The following is a 19,867-nucleotide window of genomic DNA, read 5'->3' on the forward strand; positions in this document are numbered from 1 at the left end:
AATTAAGTCAATCTCATCAGTTAATTCCAACTGACTCAGAAATCTATCACTTTTCACATTAGTAAATAGCTGAAAGGGATGTAATTACAATACTGGCAAGTGAGGAGGGGGCATGCTGTCTGTAGAAGCTGGAAGGCAGTTCAGGAATGTATCTTTGAATTGTTAATGCACCCACTGTCTGACAGCCTCCCTTTTTTGAAATCTACCCTCTATTAGATATGTTAATGAAAACACAATCACAGCATGTTTCAAAACTGTTCAAAACCCAAATGTTTATAACTCCGGAAAACTGTTAAATGACAGTTTACCAAAGACAATGAAATTCCCTGTGGGGTGGTTCAGAATAAAGACGACCCATATAATAAATCACTTTGAAACAGGCTTTAAGATACACTTGGTAAAACAGGTGGAAACAGAAGGGTGTATGTGTGTGTGTGTGGTGTGTGCGTGTGCGCACACGCGCACCAGAGACTTGCTTTCCACAGCCCAGCCTTGTAGTGTTGGATTTTTACCATGCACATGTTCTACTTACAAGCCAGGCCTGAGGCCCTTCTGTCACAGGTGGACCCAGCCCACCTCTGCCCTCCTACATCATTAGACCCCCTCCATGCTGACTGGCCCACAGGGACACAGGCACTGCATTTTGTCTTCCTATCCAGAACACCAGCAGCTCTGCCTGGTAAAACATCTGCAGAAGTTGGATCACACACCTCTAGAGTGAAGCTAAAACATTTGGCAAGTTCAGTCTTTCCCTTTCTGTGGGTGTTTTGGGAGAATGCAACTGAAATGAGTGGAGATGGGAAAGATCTTGAACACCATTAGAGTCACAAGGTACAAGAAAATAGAAGAAGGTGATACTGGATTTCACAGAGCACAATTTGGGAGTCTCATGAAGAGTTTATAGTATTGCATTTTGATGACATGTAAGTAAAAAACTTGAATATTTTAATTCAACCCTCCAATAAAAATGTAGGATCAACTTCCTTTCAGATGGAAACAGGTTTGGGGACAAAAGTAGCCCACAAACTAACTGCCTAAGGGTCATCTGACAGCTGGGTAAGTGGGAATTGCCAGTTCAAGAAACCCCAGATGCTTAAAATGTTCCAGAGGAAGAGGATCACTTCTGAGCAGTGATGCCCCAGCCTTCTCCCAGGGACCTGGTCTGAGGAAATGCAGGACCTACCTGTCACAAGTGCTTCCCGCACAAGTGGGAAAGGCCATCAGATTCCATTGCGGCCAAGGTCCCGTGCATGGCTTCCCTGACTTCTGGAGACCGCACTGGGCAGCAGGATGCCACTGCTGACTTGGGGTAGGTAAATTGTAGAAACATCCAAGAGAGTATGAATCACAGGTCAGTGGTACAGGCCAAAGTTCTTAACGCCTTGAGGCCCCGGATAAGGAGTAGGAAAAAAAGAGTGGTGGGGAATGGAACCAGTTCTTCCAATGTTCATTAGAGAAAACTCAGCAGCATTTTTTGACCCTGAGAAGTTGTCTAAAGGACACGGCTTCTGGGGCTGTGACCCAGCAAGGAGGGAAGGCCAAGTGTGCTTGCTGAAGTCCCTGAAGCGAGAGGTTCCCTGGTCCCTTCCTTTTTGTGTTCCATGGGGCACAAGAGATAGTAGAAAAGCAGCAGGAACCAGTACCACTGAGGCAGCCATGGACGGAGGCCTCTTCCTTGAGAGGCCACCTTCACACTCCTGCACCTTCCCTGAGGAATCAATCCTTTGGACTCAACACCTGGAGTGCTACTCAGGCCAGAGGGCTGACCCATCAGAGTATCTGCTCCTCAACCTTGATGTGAACTACCAAGACTGGAAACCTGGTGGTCCGTGGCTGAGGAACTGCTCCCCCAGAGAAAACTTAGGTGGTGCACAGGGAGGCTGAACAGAGCTTTCTTCCCCAAATGACAATGCCACCACCACGTGGGTTAATTGCAGACTTGAGGACCCCAGACAAAAGACAGGAGCTATGAGGGAAGAGTCCCTTCAGATGCTGAGCCTGCTCTGACCACAGCCTTGTTGGGTCCCCGAGAAAGGGGCTTCCTGGGATCACACAGCTCTGGAGGACTCTTGCCCACCTGCGGCCCCCGGATTCCACTTTCTATCCCCTAGGAGAGAAACCTCTGCCATCCCTGGAGCTTCTCCAACCTTACCCTGGCACTAGCCTCACCACTACTGTGAGGAGCCAGGAGCTGAAGTGGCTCAGGCTCAGTCACCCAGTGTGGCAAAAATGGGAAGGTTTTCCATCCTGTGCCTGAGAGTCACAGGCACAAAATGTATGGTCTCACAGCAGGCGCAGCATCGTCTCTTTAAAAAATAAATATTTATAAACAGGGAGGAAGATTCAAGAGTCTTTTCCTCCAAAAGCACACATGTCCTATAAGTCAAAACAAGTATCAGTCCAGCAGCTCATGAAGGCACCCTCCTTCCCAGGAAACTGCTGTATTGAAGGGCAGGGAGTGGGAAGTGGATCTCTGGCTCCCGGCCTCTCAGTCCCCCTTGGTGATGAGGTCTTCGATGTAGGCATCCAGCTCATCATCTGTGTTGATGTCTATGTCCTGGAACAGAGCATGGTGGAGGGGTTAGCTGGGGCTGCAAAGTGAGTGGTTCCTGGAGCGGAGGCCAGGGTTCCCTCTCATTCTCTTCACTTTAGCTGTCGAACCTTTTTTTTTTTTTTATATCAGGGTTTGAACTTGGGGCTAACTTGAGTTTTACTCCCAGGCCCTTCAGTACATTACTCAGAATGGGTTTTGTGTTTTTGCTTGGCGATGGCCTCAGACTACAATCCCTCCTACTTATGGCCTCCAGCCTATTCTGGCTGGGATAAGAGGTATATACCACCACATCTGGCTTGTTGGTTGGGATGAGATCTCATGTTCCTGGACTGACCTTGAACCATAATCCTCTCATTTTACACTGGGATTTCAGGCAAGAACCACCATGCCTGGTCTTCCTGTCTTTTTCTTGGGGGGTGGGGGGCGGAAGGGGACAATTCTAGGGCTTGAACTCAGGGTGTGGGCACTGTCCCTGAACATTTTAGTTTAAGGCTAATGCTCTACCATTCAAGCCACTTCTAGCTTTTTGCTGGTCAATTGAAGATAAGAGTTTCATAGACTTTCCTGCTGACTTTGAACTAGGACCCTCAGACGTCAGCCTCTTGAGTAGGATTACAGATGAGATGTTGGCATAATCCCTATCCAGGCTTCATTCTCTTGCCCTACCTCTATATCCCATACTAGACGTCTTCCTTCTCACTGTTACTATCCAATGTATAGGTCACTACTATTTCTAGCTCTCACAATGTGGGAAGTTTATTACCAGATTCCCTGGTTCTAAACTGCATGCCTCCAACTAAAGTGTCTTATACTTAAAAGTGGACCACCCCACATGCTTCTAGTGACTTGCTGTTCTCAGGATCAAATCCCACTTTAACACCAGCCTGTCCCTCCTGCCCACTACTCCCCACTCAGGCCAAATCCTGCTGATTTTCCTCTGCCTAGAGTACTCAGGTCCCACACTTGTGATGGTCAGCTTCCAGTCTCAGCTCAAATATCTCCTCAGATGCCACCCAAACAACCGTGGTCAAACACCCACCATTACTAACTCACTCACCCACTACACTACGAGGGGATGAGAGCTGGGACTTCATCTGCCCTGTCTTCCCCTCCCAGGGCCCCAGAACAGGCACAGAATAGACACCCCATGTTTTCACTGCCCTGTCTTCCTCTCCCAGGGCCCCAGACAGGCACAGAATAGACACCCCGTGTTCAGTGCCTTGTCTTCCTCTCCCAGGGCCCCAGAACAGGCACAGAATAGACACCCCGTGTTCACTGCCTAGAGTACCCTAAAGGGTCCTTCCCACTTCCGGACTCGCAATTCCACCCGGGACATCATCTGGAAAAGCAAGAACTTTCTTTATGGCTTGGAAGGTGCTCAAATCAGGCTGTACATGGGAGTGTCCAAACAAGGGACAGAGACGGGTTCGGTGGCTCTGGTGGGGAAGGCCCACTTCAAACCCTCTGGTCAGGATGCTGTGCAGCCAGGGTTGGAAGCAGAGATTCTTACGGGTAGACAGAGTCCTGTGAGATGGCGGTAGAAGGTGCCAGGTCCCCTGCCTGAGAGACCATGTGGTCTAGCTGCAATGGAAGGGCTGCCTGGCTCACCTCCTGGACCTTCTGCAGCAAAGCCACAATGTTGGTCCTCAACTTCTGCAGTTTCTCCTCTGTCTCACGGAGCTTCCTCTCAGAGGTACGCAAATTCTCCTCAGAGGCCTTGGCTCGGGAGTCAGCACGGCTTTGATAGGAATTGCACAGATTCTGGAGTCCCGCTTCGTACTGCTTGAAGTATTCTTTCTGTGGAAGGAAGCCAGGGGAAGGACACATGAGTTCACAGGGCTCTTGTAAGTGGGAGCGTGCACTGAAACCATCTTAGTACAGAGGCAAGCAGTTTTCCAGGATCCGGGGAGACCTCAGCACCGATCTTACAGGGCTGCCTCTTGAAGTGTACAATGTCCTGAAGGCAGCAACAGGTATGTTTTGTTTTTACATTGAGGGGGATTAAGAAAAATGGAACCACTGAATCTAGGTAATAAAGACATTTGTAGGGCTGACACTCTCTTCTACACGTCTCATACAGTATTGTAACTGTGATATAAGGATGGTGTAACGGAAGGCCTACTGTTCCTGTAGATAGTAACCAGAGGTCCTAACTAGTACACATGTGTAAATTTTCAGTCTGGAGGAGCCTATTTTCAGTTCTGATTTGAGGTTAATCGAAGAGGAAAATGCAACAGGAAAAGAATCAAACTGAAAGACTCCTTCTACAGGGAATGAAATCAGAGCAGTCGACTCTTCAGCTGTCTAAGGCCATGTGAATTGCCATGCCAAGCTGGCTGGGATGACCAGAAGGCACAAAAGGACTGAGGAAGGGAAAGAAGAAGGGAGGAAGTGGCTTCAACCATGAGCTCAAAGTGACAGCTAGGAGAGTGGTAACACCATACGGCCTCAACTCTCTGCACATGCCATAATGTGCATACAAATGCAGTAAGAAATCCCCACAGCAACCTCTATTTGACAGTACAGATCCAATCTTTTGTGAATACAAGGCATCTACGATCTGAGGGTCTGGCAGTACAAACACATCAGTATGTTTATAACAGAATCAGACTCCACTGTGGCCAAGATAAAAGAATTGGATTGCCTCTGCAGTTTTTGAGATGCCTGCAGGATTTCAAGCTGAGATGGGAGTAAACACCATAGTCTGTAACCATTCCCCTTCTCTATCTGGACCAATGAGACACATGAACTGTAGTTCTGGTACTCTCAATTTACTTCATGCCAACCTTGACTCTCCATGAAGTCCAGGAAAACCAAGAGTGCAATATAAACTTGAGTGACATCTCCCGTATCTAACTCAATCATTTCTAAGTACTTAGGAGTCCTTGGAAGCCCAAGGGTGAGCACCACTGCCACCTTGAGAGCTGCACTGCTACTGCCCAGAGTCAGCTCGAAATCACCATGCTTCTCCTGGCAGCCCATGCAGTGCACTATAATCTGAGCCTGGCTGGAAGCCTATATTCAATTTTTTTAAAAATGATAATGTATTTGCAGGGCCCCTGGTCTAGCATAACAGGAAAAAGAACCAGCATTCGCAGATTGATAAGGACATACGAATTTAGCAAAGTCCCTGGCCCATCCTCAAGTTTTAGACATCACAACAACCAGAAGTTCAGTGATGCATGCTGGAATTATACTTCTTTTTGTAAAATAAGCTAGCTATTATTTTTAGACACAGACTCACTTTCACTTTGTTTTGGGCTGAGCAGTCAAGGCTCACTGCAGACTTCCTGCTGTCCCCAGGCTTTGCATTGAGTTTGGTAACAACTTTAAGACAAAAGCAACAAATCTGACCAACAAGAAGATGCCAGCTAGACCCAGCTGTCCTATCAGCTGTTTGCTGTCCTGGGATCTGCCCAGGGCACCCACAGGCTAAACAAGGACAAAAGCCAAAGCCTGGAGTTTTCTGTGAAGAAACTGTCATGGGCTGTCATGGGCTCCTCAAGCACTCTGCCCTCTCATTCATTCATTCATTCATTCATTCATTGTGACAGCAAGACCGCATTGTGGCAAGAATCAGATTTGTGTGAAGAAGTGCCTGAATTCCAATCTGGGCTGTCTCTAACTCACAGACTTCTTCACTTCTCTCTCTGAGCCTAAGGTTCTTCAACTACTATCTTATTTCACTGTTGAAAATAGAAAAGTTAAATAAAGCCCATGTTTTCTCTCTTGCAAACTATTATCAAGAACTTGGCTTCCACATGAGGATCTACATTCAGGATAAACTAATCCAATTTCTATTCTCATCCTCTTCCCTTCCCTAGAAAATCTTATCATATAAATGTCCCACATCAGGAGGATGACACCAAGCTCCTGGCTTCTCATCTCTGCTGGCCCTTCGCACATCACCAGAAACAGGTGCAGCACAGACCTCAGCTTATCACTTTCCTTACCCTTGCCCTGTTTTCTCTGTTAAAATAACATCTAGTTGCATACAAGCCTAAAAATCTGCTTTTACTGTCTCATGTCACTGAATGACAAGAGTTTGTCAATAACCTCTGGCACTCAGTCCTTTCACCCTCTGCCCATTCCCATAGTCCTGGCTTCCATTCCCATCCTCTCACCTCTGACCTTTTACAATTAGCCTCTCTGCCTCTATCTCAACATCCATCAATCCTATCCACACATGCTACTACTAAAGATACCCACTGCAGAGACTGGCAGCAGACTATAGCCCCTGGACCAAATCAACTTTCATGTTACAGTGGCAGAGATGAGTAGTTGCCATAGAGACTAGATGGTCTGAAAAGCTGTACTTGCTAACTGGCCTATTAAAAAGCTATAGGCCCCCGCCCTGGACATGGTGCAGACTGGATGGTTCCTGCAGCTCAAACTTTTGCTGGCCCTCCATCCATTCCCTGCACAGAGGTTAGGCCAGCACGCTTACAGTAGACACCTAAAATGCACCGCTTCCTACTCTCCAGCCTCTTCTCTCCTAAATGCTTAACTTAAAACCTGCTGCCCTAACCCTATTGCCAGCCTTCCCCCGCCCCCACCTGAGCCTTTGCCACTGGAGTCTTCACCTCAGTTAGCCGCCCCGCCCCCCCTTGCTTACACAAATGAAGCACTTAGCAGAACCTTGTTTCTTCGCCCTCCCTCCCTGGCTGCCATAGCTCTAGCCACTGCCCACCACTCACTGTGTTCAGCATGTCTCTAATGCATCTTAAGTGTCCAAGAAAGGATTGGAGGAGGTGACACATCAACATTTGCTGGGCCACCTGAGCCCTGGTGCTCATCATATGCTACAGTGTCAGCCTACCTACACTCAGCCCCAAGTTTTACACTTTTCTGTTACCTGGGACAGGTTTACTTGTACTAGAATAAACTAGAATAAAAAAGGCATGTACTTGACTAAAATGTTAAACCATGTCTCTGACTACAAGGAATGCTCAACATCTAGCCTCTACGGTGAGTATCAAAACTACGTTTTCTCCACAACACAGTCTCTTCCTTCTTTTTCTGAGCAGAAGAAAGGGAAGCCAGGAAGTAGAGTTTGTGGCTCAAACAGTACAGCACCAGCCTCAAGTGAAAGAGGTAAGGGACAGCACCCAGGCCCTGAGTTCAATCTCCAGTACCAAGACACACACACACACACACACACACACACACACACACAAGCAAGCTGAGGTGGAGTGCAAAGTTGAAAGGTAGCAATCAATCTCAGGAGCAATCACAAGCACAAACAGGGAATGGGGATGTAATACCAAAGGCGGGTCAGACTCACCAGAGGAAAAGATATTAGCTCGTGTGAATTCATAACACTCAGCTCCTTCTTGGAGATGGGAAAACTCGGAGGCAGAAAATACCGTAAGCAATTCCTAAGCAAGAAAGAAGGTGAGAATGAGAACTTGGAATAGTGTGATGTGGAGTGTTACTGTCAGCCCAGAGAAGAAAGCCAAAGACACAAACCGGAGAATCTGGACCAGCAAGTCAATGGTCTCATGGCTGGTGTTTGGGGCAGTGGTATCTGGCTCTATGCGGGCACAGTCAGAGGTAGAGGGCTCCACCAAGGCCACAGGCTGCTGGACCAACACAGCCTCCTCCTCTTCTCCACATTCTTGCTGTGTGTCAGGGCTTTGATACTCTGGAGAAGGTGGCTTCATCAGCCGCACGTCTTCACTGCCTTTCTCCACCCTATGGGGCACAGAGCTTGTGTCAGGACATCTTGGGATCCTAAATGCTGCCTCCTCCCTTTGTCCTCGCTGACCTGTTCCTGGCCTCCCAGAAAGGGGCATTACCAGCGGTCTCTTGGCGTTGTGTCTGTAGGCACGTAGTCAAACTTCACCTTCCACCGTACCACATTCTTGCCCAATTCTACAGCTGTCACACGGCCAGTGTACCACTCCTTATTCACACGAACCTCTACGTGCAGCCCTTTATCTGAGAATTCAGAAGCAAGAGATCAGAGAACTAGATTACTGTCTCCATTTAGCCAGGTGGGGGAGTTGGAGCACAGAGCCCCAGATGTTTGCCTTACTGCCCCAGGGACCCAGTCCACCACCCTTCACCTGACACGAGGCTGCTGGGAAGCAAGAGGATGAGTGAACATCAAAGGATTAAGTGTTTAAAAAAAAAAAAAAAAAGCCAGGCATCATGGCATACAATTAAAATCTCAGCACTCAGAAGGCTGGGCAAAAGGATCACAAGTTCAACAACAACAAGTTCAAAGCAAGCCTGACTATATAGGAAGACTATCTCAAAACAATACTACACATGCATAGTATTCATGAGAGCATGTGTGCGTGCACACGCACACAAAAAGATCATACAGTGGGGTTGAGAACATGGATGGTTCATTGATAGAGCAAGGCCCTGGGTTTAATCTCCAGTACAAGCAAAACAACAACAACAACAAAAACCCTGCAAAGGGGATATTAACTTTGGAATTCTGCTTGGGATTAGACTGAAATCACTTGCTGCATCAGGCCCAAGCCTAAGCAAGACCTCTAAGCCTTCTGCAGCAAACTGCTACAAGTGAAAGATCTACTGCTATTGCAGGCTGTGGGGACCTCTCCAAGCTCACCTTTCTGAGCATTTTTGAGTTCAGCTTGGTCCTCTTCCCCAGCACTGTCTGATTGCTGCAAGGAGGCATCTCCAGTGACCTGCAAAAAAGACTTCTGTATTACTGGCCACCCACAGTCATCGGTGTGTCTTTTGGAGCTGCAGTTTCACTCTCTAAAATCATAGTGCTAGGACATGTCATCTTTAAAATAGGTAGGGCTGGGAAGGTGGCTCAGTGGTAGAGCGCTTATCTTGCATGCATGAGGCCCTGGGTTCGATTCTCCAGCACCACATAAGCAAAAAGAAAAAAAAGCCAGAAGTGGTGCTGTGGCTCAAGTGGTAGAGCGCTAGCCTTGAGCTGAAGAGCTGAGGGACAGCGCCCAGACCCCACGACCAGACCCCAAAATAAATAAATAAAATAAATGTGGTAATCCCCTCTGTACATCACCTTTATTATAATAATAAAAAAAATTAAGGCATAAGGCATATCACAGACATGGGGAAAAAGTGATCCCTGGGGGCTGGGAAGGTGGCTCAGTGGTAGAGTGCTTGCCTAGCATGCACGAAGCCCTGGGTTCAATTCCTCAGCACCACAGAAATAGAAAAAGCTGGAAGTGGCGCTGTGGCTCAAGTGGTAGAGTATTAGCCTTGAACCAAAGAAGCTCAGGGACAGTACCCAGGCCCTGAGTTCAAGCCCCAGGTCTGGGAAAAAAAAGAAGTGATCTCTCTGGACCCCACCAGGTCACCAGTTGAGCTCTGGGCCTGTCATTAGAGCCACTCTCACTCTCAGTCTTTCCTGACACTGCATTTGTAGTCATCTGGTTGACTAAGAATCCTTCAGAGTCCTAGGTTTGTGGAAGGCTCAGATCATCAACACAATGGGAGCCAGCACAGCCAGCACACAGCCACAGAGAGGGAGGCTTTGAGAAGCTCATCTCAGTTACCCACCTCATTTGATTCCTTCTTTTCCTCCTTCACAGCAAACTTGCCCCGTTTGCACCTCTCCTTCCTCTTCTCAGCTTCTTCCTCAGTATCTTCCTCATCAGAGATCACAAGACTCCGCTTCCGATTAGCCTAGTGTAAGAGAAGAGTGGGAATGTGAGGGATTGTGAGGTGTAAAGGCACAGGAAGATTCTGTGTGGCTAAAGGAGGCTATTCCCAGAGGGGACTGCACCCTGTCCCTACATGACTCTACTCAGTACACAGGTAAGCAACATCCTGGCTCTTGTACCATGAGGAACTTTGCTCAGAGTTTGTTCCCTGATTGCCTGCCTGGCTAGCCAGTTGTACACTCCCTGACACATGCTGACAACTACTACAGCCCACTAAAGCCAACTGTCCCCAAGCCACTAACCTCTGCCTACACTATGAAAAGCCAGTGCTAGTGACTCCATTTGTGGCACATCAAAGCTTAGGCAGGAAGAACTCCCTGGATAGGGAACCAAACCTACTCCATGTCTCTGAGCAAGTCCTTTTAGCTTTCTTGTTCTTTCTCCCTCCTCAGGGCAGCAGAAAATCTGCTAGGTTTGGTGACTTTCCTATGGCTCCTCTAGTACAGCTTTGACACTGCACGATTCTATTCCTATAACACCTGCAGTAATTAGGGGCCTGGAGGAGTCAAAGCATCTCACCGCGGAGAGTCTAACTGGCGGCTCTGGTTTCTTGACCACTGGATTCTTAATGGCTTTGGGGGGAGGGATCTCTCGAGGGTTCTTGGAGTTGGGCAGTAGAGATGATGGCGATGGCTGCACCACAGGGGCAGGCCGGGATGCAGCCTTGATGGGAACACTCAGAGGCTTTCGGGGTGGATCAGCTGAATTGAGCAGCCTGGAGGTACTGGCTTCTGCCCGGGCTGTCAGAACAGGAGGCTTTGGGGAGCTGCTGATGACAGGAGCCTTTCGAGATTGATTGGTTAATCTGGCAGTCTGCAGGGAAGGGGGTCTGCTCGGGGCATTCTTGATCACAGCAGGTAATGGGGGCGACCGAGGACGCTGAGATCTCCGCGCAGGTTCCTAAAAAGAGTCCATGAGGAGCAAGAACACTGATACCAGCATAACAAGAGAGGAAGAGCCCCACCATGTCCTGGGCTTTACCTCAGTGGACGGTCTGGTAGTCACTTCTAGGGGTAATTTCTTCAGGTCAGCTTGTGAGCGGATAGGTGTGGTTTTCTGCAAGCAAAACATATGAAGTTGTACATCTTGGTACATTGAGTCCAGAAAGAGTTCAACTCTTTTTGGACCTTCACTATGTGTCCCAGACAGTAAATAGACAAAACCTGAGTCAAAACATAGTCCTGACAAACCTCCTACTCTTACTGGAGAGTCAAAAACTACATGAAGTCTAGACTATTTGCAATTACATGATACTATGAGACTGATGCAGCAACTGAGAGACAGGGAAAGTATCAATGGACAAACTTCTCTAAAATGAGCCACAAAAGGGGGAAAAGGCCTAACGGAAGAGGAAAACTTTTTCTGACAAAGCCAGAAAAAACAAGTGAGTTTCAGCAGATGGAGGGTACACATAAGTTAGAGCACTGCTTAAAGCCAGAAAGGAAAACGCTCTGTGTAATCGACACAATAGAAAAAAAAAATCTTTAAAAAAATCTAGTAAATAGCTCAAGAAAATAGAAAACAATAAATGTTGATGTAATAAATTTAAGAATTCTAAAAGAAATACAAGTGTACATACAAAGAAATTGTCCAATGTTAAAAATGTAAAAAAAAGCCAGGAAGTGGCGCTGTGACTCAAGTGATAAAGCACTCGCCTTGAGCTGAAGAATGCAGGGACAGCGCCCAAGCCCAGAGTTCAAGCCCCATGACCGACAAAAAAAAAAAAAAGAAAAAGAAAAAAGCCAGGTGCTGGTGGCTCATGCCTTTAATCCTAGCTACTCAGAAGACAGATCTGTCAATTGTGGTTTGAAGCCAGCCTGGGCAGAAAAATCTGTGAGACTCTTTTCCCCACTACCAAAAGAGCTGGAAGTAGAGCTCAAGTACAGTGCTAGCCTTGAGCAAAAGAAGATCAGGGACAGTGCCCAGGCCCCAGGACTGACACAAATAAATAAATGAAATTAAAATTACAAGATGGGTATCTTTGCCTATCTTCTACATATGCAGAAATTAACTTTGGGAAGTTCTGCAAACTTTTTTGAATTTCACATCTAGAAACTCATCAAGAAAGATAAACAGTAAAAATATGTACATGCACATATATATTTATCTATGTGTGAATAAATACTATGTGATACATGAAAAATTAGAATGATATTTAGTTAAGAGTGACTGTATTTTCTGGAGTTATACTCTCTAAATAAACTGGACCACTTTGGAGCACATAAACAAAAAAGTTTGTTATTTGAAAAAATAAGCAAGGTGTACTTAAAAAACAGGATGTTTGGACCAGAAGCCCAGGTTGGAAAGCCTTGCTGAGCACACACCATGGAGAGCACATAGAGCCATTGAAAGCCACTGCCAGGCAGACACAACACAGGATGGCCATCTGCCCAATGCCCATGATCTACACACCTGAAGAGCCTCTAACTTCTCCTGCTGCTGGCGAATTTTCTCTGTCAGCTGCTTTTGCTTCTCTTCTTGTGTCTTTGTGTCCTTTTTCAATGTTCCCAAGGGAACCTTCTGCTTCTGTTCAGAAGCCTCACACCTGGAGAGAGAAGAGATTAGGGAGGTCATACCAGACAGAGCCCTGTTCCTCAGCCAACTCTGATGTCTCTCAAAGGAGAGACAGGAGCAACCAGCTGAGCTCCAGGGCATGGAACTGGCATGTACTACGGGACATACTCTTTCCTCCCTCCTGTGTGCTTATTATGTACAGCAAGACAGAGATTCAAGGATATGAGCAATGACCTTAAGAAACACCAAGTTACTTATCTCAAGAGTGGATGGAAAAGGGATGATTGGCTGGGTGTGCATGTGTATATGAGTTGGGAAGTACCTACAAACCCTATTAGGGCTCACCGGTCCTGCTCAGGATCAGGGTTCATGGAACAAACCCAGGTGTCAGGGTAATCTTTTTCCACTGAACTCATCTGGTAGGGGAGGGTTCTCCACTTCAGACACAAATCTGCAACAAAGAAAAACCCACAGATGTTCCAACAACACCCAACAGCAATATCTGGAGTCTTCCTCACAGCCAAGCCCAAGCAAAGATGCTCCAGACTTTTCACACAATGATCTTTCTTCTGGCTCCAACTCTGTTCTGTCCTTATAAAGCAGTAAATGTTTTGGGGGACAGTGATTAAAACAAGAATGAAAAGTTAATATTGTACTACTTTGGTGCTAGGGATTAAGCTCGGGTCTTTATGTATTCTAGGCAAGTGCTCCACCACTGAGCTACATCCCCAGCCCAGTATTCTGGGTTCTTAATGTCCCTAGCTTCTCTCCTGCCTGCCTCATACACTCAATGGTATAAAATCCATTGCACCTGGCCCAGCTGTGGTGGGAGAGGCCTGGAAGGTTAGGTGACTTTCTGCCTCATCTAGGAGGCACAGCCATAAGACTATACTTCCAGGACCACAGCCAATCAGATCCCTAGTAGGAGCCAAGTCAGACCAGAAAGGCAAGCACTGTGATGGACAGAGAGGTAGGTGGACTACTATGCAAAAAAATCAGAAGAGGGTTCCAACCACTCAACTCACCACACTGGATAGTGGTTGGGATTTCCATAGCTCTCCGGCGTTTGAAACGCAACTCACTAGATGGGGGCTGGTTCCAGTTGGCAGAAAGATAGCCAAAATCATCCCAGAACTTGATGATTCCACGCTGGGCTGTAAGGTAGATACAAACCTGTCACATTAGGAGCCAATCTCACCCTCTTCTGAAATTCACCCTCTCAGGCTATCAGAGCATCTTAAAGCTACAGGTAAAGAGAAAAAGGGCAGAAGCCCAGGGGCCTGACCCCATTACCAATGGCAATGTCCTTCCAGTACTGTGCTAGGTGCTCCCCCATTGCCCGAAGCAGGTGCCGGTACTCCTTGGCATCAGCAAAGTCCTGCTTGTTGTGCGTAGGCTCCAAGACCAGGTAGGGCACATCAACGACCCCAACAACCCCACCACATGCCCTGCACAGAGAAAGCAGACACAGCTGTCACCTCACTAACCAAAGCCCTGCATCCATATCGGGCTGGAAAGGTCCCCGGAGGAAGTTTACTCACATGCCCCCTTCCAGCTGTGGGCCTACTTTCTCATACATCTTGATGAGGCGGCTACAGTTATAGATGAACATACCATCAAGGTCTCGGTGTTCAATGTTGACACCAAAAACAAAATTTAATTCCTTAGGTTCTTTGAGTGCTCTAAGAAAGAAAAAAAAATCAGATAGATATGGTCAAAAACACAAACACCAAGGTGATAAAGATGGTTAAGCTTAAACTTTAGATACAGTAAACCAAAAGAACAAGAACGCGGGCTGGGAAGGTGGCTCAGTGGTAGAACGCTTGCCTTGCATCCATGAGGCCCTGGGTTCGATTCCCCAGCACCACATAAGCAAAAAAAGGAAAAAACGCTGGAAGTGGCGCTGTGGCTCAAGTGGTAGAGCGCTAGTCTTGAGCTGAAGAGCTGAGAGACAGCGCACAGGCCCAGAGTTCAGGCCCCACGACCAGACCCCCCCAAAAAAAACAACAAAAAAACCAAGAACGTATCTCCAAGAGTCAATGTGTTATGTATTAGATTTGCTAAGAATCTGCATTGTGCAATGACTCTAGCCTTCCGTAACTAAAACTATACAGTTTTTCATTTTTTTGGCAATGAAATAGGAATGGACTATTAATGGGTTAGTATGAAGCTGCTGTAAATCTTTGCAAAGATAGTTACATGGTAGAACACAAAGTTACTTCATTCCTTCTCTGACTCTCCACCAATTAATTCTCTATAGTGACTTCTTATTGTGGTGGCTTCTCTGAGTCATAACCTTGCTATGTAGCCCAGGCTGGCCTCAAACTCACAATTCTCCTGCCTCAAGCTTCCTAAGTGCTAGCATGTACCACCACATCCTCAGTTCATAAATCAACTTTCTGGAGAGCAATGCTGGGGTCTGAATCCAAGGCCTCACACTTGCTAGGCAGGTGCTCTATCTCGAGCCATGCCCTCAGCCTTGGTAAATTAATTTTTGAGGACAAAAATTTAAAAACACCTATGATACGACCACATGATTGTGTCAAAAAAATCTTGGAACAGAAAAGCAGATCGATGAGCAATGGAATGACTTAGATGGAAGAAACCTGAAACCTAGACCTAGGGCAAGGAGACCAACCAGAAGCAAACCAGCAATTCATGCCTCAGAACCCAGGCAGCTCCACACAGAGCTGGGACCAGGGACAAAGAACTACTATCATGGCCCAAGGCAACACATTCTAAACAAGAAAGTCAACTTATATCAGTATGCCACATTTGTAGCCAATGAGGGCAGAATAAATTATGAATATATGCAACATAAAAGATTAAGAGAAGATATTACCAGGTGGTAGAAGCGTAAGTTTTAAAATTTTTTCCTTAAATGTTATACAATGAGTGTTTTGTAGAACCAGAGAGAGAGAGAGAGAGAGAGAGAGAGAGACAGAAACAGAGACAGAGGTGATTCAGAACTAGCAAACGTGGCTTGGTGGTTCAAGGTGTCAGGTCTGTCCTTTCTCATACAGAATCAAAGACTGAGAGAGAGCTCAAGGTTAGACCTCTGTCCTAAAAGGGGATTTGACAAGCATTTGGGATCACAATATTCATCATTTTCTCAAAGTAATCCTACTGTCACAATGGCAAACTGGCCATCAGTACAAAAGGTATGTAACTTTAGAAGACCAAAGGAAAGTCCAAGAACTCACCGTTGTTTGGCCTCCTTAATCCTCTTCTTGACATCAGCTTCTCTACGAAGGGTGATGGCGGTGTTCTGAACCTGCCGCAACATCACCTGGCAATACAGTATTACGGCATTATATCTAAAAAAATCTCACCGATATGGATGCAAAACCACATCTACATATTTCCTGCTTTCTGAAGAAAATGGCTGCCAACAGAGACAAACCTGTAGTCTATTTTGTTTGACCAGGCAGGCTAGCTTGCCATGGGCTCCTAGTGCTAGAAACACTAGAGAATAACACAGGGCTGGGGCCTTACCCTAGAGTCCCGCGTGAGGTCTCCACCCAGTCGTACTTCTAAAGTCCGAGCTTTGCTCTCTGCCTCCCGAGCCTTCTCTTCAGCTGAAAACCAGAAGAAATCATAAAGAATATTTTTTGGGGGGTCCGGTCATGGGGCCTGAACTCTGGGCTTGGTTACTGTCCCTCAGCTCTTCACCTCAAGGTTAGTGCTCTACCATTTGAGCCACAGCGCCACTTCCGGCTTTTTTTTTTTCTGCTTATGTGGTGCTAAGGAATTGAACCCAGGGCCTCATGCATGCAAGGCAAGCGCTCTACCACTGAGCCACGAGGGCTTAGGGGTATGGGGCTTAAGTGGTAGGATATTTACCTATTAATTTAAGTTCAAACCCCAGTATTGCAAAAAAAATAAGTAAGTTCAGAGGTTCCAAGTTGTCCTTCCTTTTAGATTCACAGAACAATCACTGCTACACAAGAAGTGTGAACAGTCACTGCTACACAAGAAGTGTGTACAGCAACAACAGCTGCTGGGTAATGAAGGAAAAGCCTCCAGGATTGAGCTGCAGAGTTGCTTCAGAAAGGAAAATCTGTCATTCAAAAGATCATAGAGGCACAAGGGATGACTCATGGCTGCAGTCCTCCAGCTACTGGGAAGGCAGAAATAGGGAGGATCAAGGTTGAAGGCCAGCCAAGGCAAAACCTTAGCAAAACATGCCCCTTCCCCTCTTTATCAATAAGTCTATACCTATGGTGGTCTGTACATATGATCCCTGCTATGCAGAAGGTTGGAGGCAAAAACAAAAAAACAAAAAAAAAAACACTAGAGCTTACCTGAAAAATAGCTAAAGCAAACAAAATTTTTTAAAGGTTGGGGGTTTTAAAATGCCTGCCAAGCAAGCATAAGGCCCTGAGTTCAAACCCAAGTATCACTAAAAAAATAATATTAATGGAGAGCTCAAGGGATAGATGCTATTTATACTTGAAGTGTGCTTTTTCAAACTTCACAAAAAACACTCCAGGCAATACGAGTTAAACCTTCAGCATAAACTGGAGGCTAAAGAAGTCTTCAATCACTCCTATCAAGCAGCTAAGAAGACAGCTGGGAGCCCTGGGGATACACCTTGAGATTTCTGCCCCGGAGCCAAAAAAACACAATTAAATGAGTATTTGGGACAGGAGGCAGTGTAGGATTCTTCTTGACACTTAAGTCTCTATAAATGATGAAGGAAGGAGAGTAGAGTCTGGAGAGAAAAGTGCTGAGGGGTTGGACATGAGGCAATAGTTGCAGAGGAACTAGTTTTGAGCAGCTTTGTCCCTGGCTGGCTCCCCACGTGAACCCCACTCACCCAAACCCTGCCCAACACAGGGAGTGGCATTACCGATCCGAGCTACGTGCTCCGCTTTTTTCACCTCCTGCTCTGCACGGGTCTTGAAACGGCTTGATGTGTACTTGTACATCCTGAACAATGGAAAAAGCAATCTAAGGGCTGAGGAGCAGGGGAGCCAGTGGCCAGCCTGAGCAGCTTCCTTCTACAACCCTTGTGATGAAGCAAATCTGAGCTTATTTTATCCAAAAAGATCATATTTCTGTGTCTTTGCTATTCACCTGGGTGTTGTTAATTTTACATCAGAAGCAAGCCTCCATTGGTAAGTGATGCCCTTTGCTTTCTGTGTAGCACTGCCCTAAGAGCTTACTCTGCCATTTTTTACCTCAAAAGGGTCAGGCCAGCCGACTTCTTCAATTGACCCTTCACCCCTGCCTCTCCCTCAGGACCCAGTGACTCTGGCAAATCATAGGCTGGCCAAACACAAACAGTCCCTCACTCACACTCCATCACTCTCAAAATGTAGCCAGGCTCTGTCCTCAGCCTAAACCAAGGTAGGCAGGCCCCTACCTAGGATTGTACAGGCAGCAGGAGAGCCTCTTGGTCTGCACCTTGTGTCCATGGATAAATATCCTCATTCGTGGATCAATATAGAGCACAGCAGCATAGGCACGGAAAGAGCGCCTCTCTGGCTTCCTGGAGGCAGAAAGGAGCGATGTCATTTGTCCCACAACAAACCCAAGTGAGTCCAACCAAGGCCTCTCTACAGGGCCCCCCTCCTCTCCACCTCACATTTTGTCATCTCTTGCTGGCCTGAGGCAGAGTGCTCCCTCAACATGGGCACTAGGCCTGGTCATGTCTCCAGCACAGGTGGCCCAGGGACAGCTCACCTGCCCTAGCATTGCCATTACCAGAGACACGGGGGCAATCTTCTTCCCTAGAGTTTCTTCTGTTAAATCATTACTCTTAGTTTAGTGTTTTGCTTACTCTCCTGCTACACAGCCCTGATGCTTTGTGGCAAGTAGGCAGGCAGCTCTCAGCTCCAATAGCTCTGGTGCAGCCACAGAGAGAAATCCAGAGGAGGATTTCAGGGAGAATTTCAGGCTTGCCACACTTCCCCAGCCATACTCACGTTCCCTCTGGGGAGGTCTCTGCCATCTGGATATCTTTCGGATTTGAGACTATGTCTAGTTCGGGCTCTCCATTGTCCATGAGTTTGAGATTAAAGATAATCACCAGGGTTCCTAGGGAACAGAAATCCTTCTATTCTGCCAGCCAACCCTGGCCCATGCCACTTGTGGCCATGGAGATCCTGGATTCTAAAGGCTGCAGAGGCTCAAAGCCTTCTTACCGCTGTTCCCAGGAATCTTCATGAACTGAGTCATCACTTCCTCCTCAGTGCGGAAAGGAGAATACTTGTAGATGAGTTCTGTCTCAATGGCAAACTTTTCTACATTGTCTGTGACAGGTTCCCGGGTCCGAGAATTCCAGGTGGGCAATGGAACTATCACCTTTGGAGTAAGCACAGGTGCACTCTGGGAGTAAGGAACCAGAACAGCCTTCCCCCAAAAGAGGCAGCCATCTGGTCCCTTCCCATGATTCCACACAGCCCAGAGTTAAGGCCCATGCACTGAAGTCTAGCAGAGAGCTTCTGTGGCTTCTTCACCACACAATCTTCTAAGATTCATAATGGTTTATGTCCAGCTGCAAGGGCAATTGCCTGCTTGGGATATCCCTGACTACTTTCTTAATTTCGTTTAAAATATTACTCTTATAGCTAAGAAAAACATACTTGCAATTACCTAGTGAATCTAAAACTGCACATAATCTACAACTCAACAATTCTACTCCTGAGTAAATACCCTATATCTTCCAGGAAACTTTACATATGTACCTACAAACAGGTGTAGGAATAATAAATATGCACTAAAGACCAGATATATTAAATTATGGAATATTTAGCCAGAGAATCACATAGCAATGAAAATGAACACACTGACAACTTGGCATCAAACATGGATGAATCTCAAAAACAATGTTAATGAAAGAAGGTACAAAAAGTGACTTCATTTATGTAAAACTAAATTAAAATTGTAAACTACTATTTATAGATGTATACAAAAAAGAAGAACACGATCATCCCCAAAAAGACTCAAAGGTGTTCCCTCCAGTGGCAAAGTTAGGAATTTGATTGGTGAGAAGGTTACAGGGAACTTCTAACACTTGTTATAATGGCAATTATGAGTGCTGAGTTTATAGTTATACTCTCAAATGTATATTTATTTTAATACATTCTTCCACATGTATAGATTTTGCTTCTAAGTAATG

At 46.4% G+C, this 19,867-nt stretch overlaps 1 protein-coding gene across 1 annotated transcript in view; it reads right to left on the reverse strand.

Annotated features, from left to right (window-relative positions):
* Nucleotides 1-246: 246 nt before the first annotated feature.
* Morc2 (MORC family CW-type zinc finger 2) overlaps nucleotides 247-19,867 on the reverse strand; it is a 42,304-nt gene continuing 22,683 nt past the window's right edge. Inside the window, exons 7-26 of the mRNA XM_042667640.1 lie at nucleotides 18,891-19,050; nucleotides 18,672-18,783; nucleotides 18,110-18,235; nucleotides 17,594-17,673; nucleotides 16,237-16,319; nucleotides 15,945-16,030; nucleotides 14,283-14,423; nucleotides 14,035-14,189; nucleotides 13,767-13,895; nucleotides 13,087-13,192; nucleotides 12,640-12,772; nucleotides 11,209-11,283; nucleotides 10,747-11,127; nucleotides 10,064-10,189; nucleotides 9,138-9,216; nucleotides 8,353-8,494; nucleotides 8,024-8,248; nucleotides 7,839-7,932; nucleotides 4,163-4,351; nucleotides 247-2,557 (exon numbers count right to left, since the gene is read on the reverse strand). Coding sequence (XP_042523574.1) covers nucleotides 2,489-2,557; nucleotides 4,163-4,351; nucleotides 7,839-7,932; nucleotides 8,024-8,248; nucleotides 8,353-8,494; nucleotides 9,138-9,216; nucleotides 10,064-10,189; nucleotides 10,747-11,127; nucleotides 11,209-11,283; nucleotides 12,640-12,772; nucleotides 13,087-13,192; nucleotides 13,767-13,895; nucleotides 14,035-14,189; nucleotides 14,283-14,423; nucleotides 15,945-16,030; nucleotides 16,237-16,319; nucleotides 17,594-17,673; nucleotides 18,110-18,235; nucleotides 18,672-18,783; nucleotides 18,891-19,050 — 2,691 coding nt within the window. The 3' untranslated portion in view covers nucleotides 247-2,488. The remainder of the gene's footprint in view (nucleotides 2,558-4,162; nucleotides 4,352-7,838; nucleotides 7,933-8,023; nucleotides 8,249-8,352; nucleotides 8,495-9,137; nucleotides 9,217-10,063; nucleotides 10,190-10,746; nucleotides 11,128-11,208; nucleotides 11,284-12,639; nucleotides 12,773-13,086; nucleotides 13,193-13,766; nucleotides 13,896-14,034; nucleotides 14,190-14,282; nucleotides 14,424-15,944; nucleotides 16,031-16,236; nucleotides 16,320-17,593; nucleotides 17,674-18,109; nucleotides 18,236-18,671; nucleotides 18,784-18,890; nucleotides 19,051-19,867) is intronic.

This window comes from Dipodomys spectabilis, unplaced genomic scaffold (assembly GCF_019054845.1).
Source record: "Dipodomys spectabilis isolate Male_0828 unplaced genomic scaffold, ASM1905484v1 ptg000416l, whole genome shotgun sequence".
Classification (NCBI taxonomy): Eukaryota; Metazoa; Chordata; class Mammalia; order Rodentia; family Heteromyidae; genus Dipodomys; species Dipodomys spectabilis.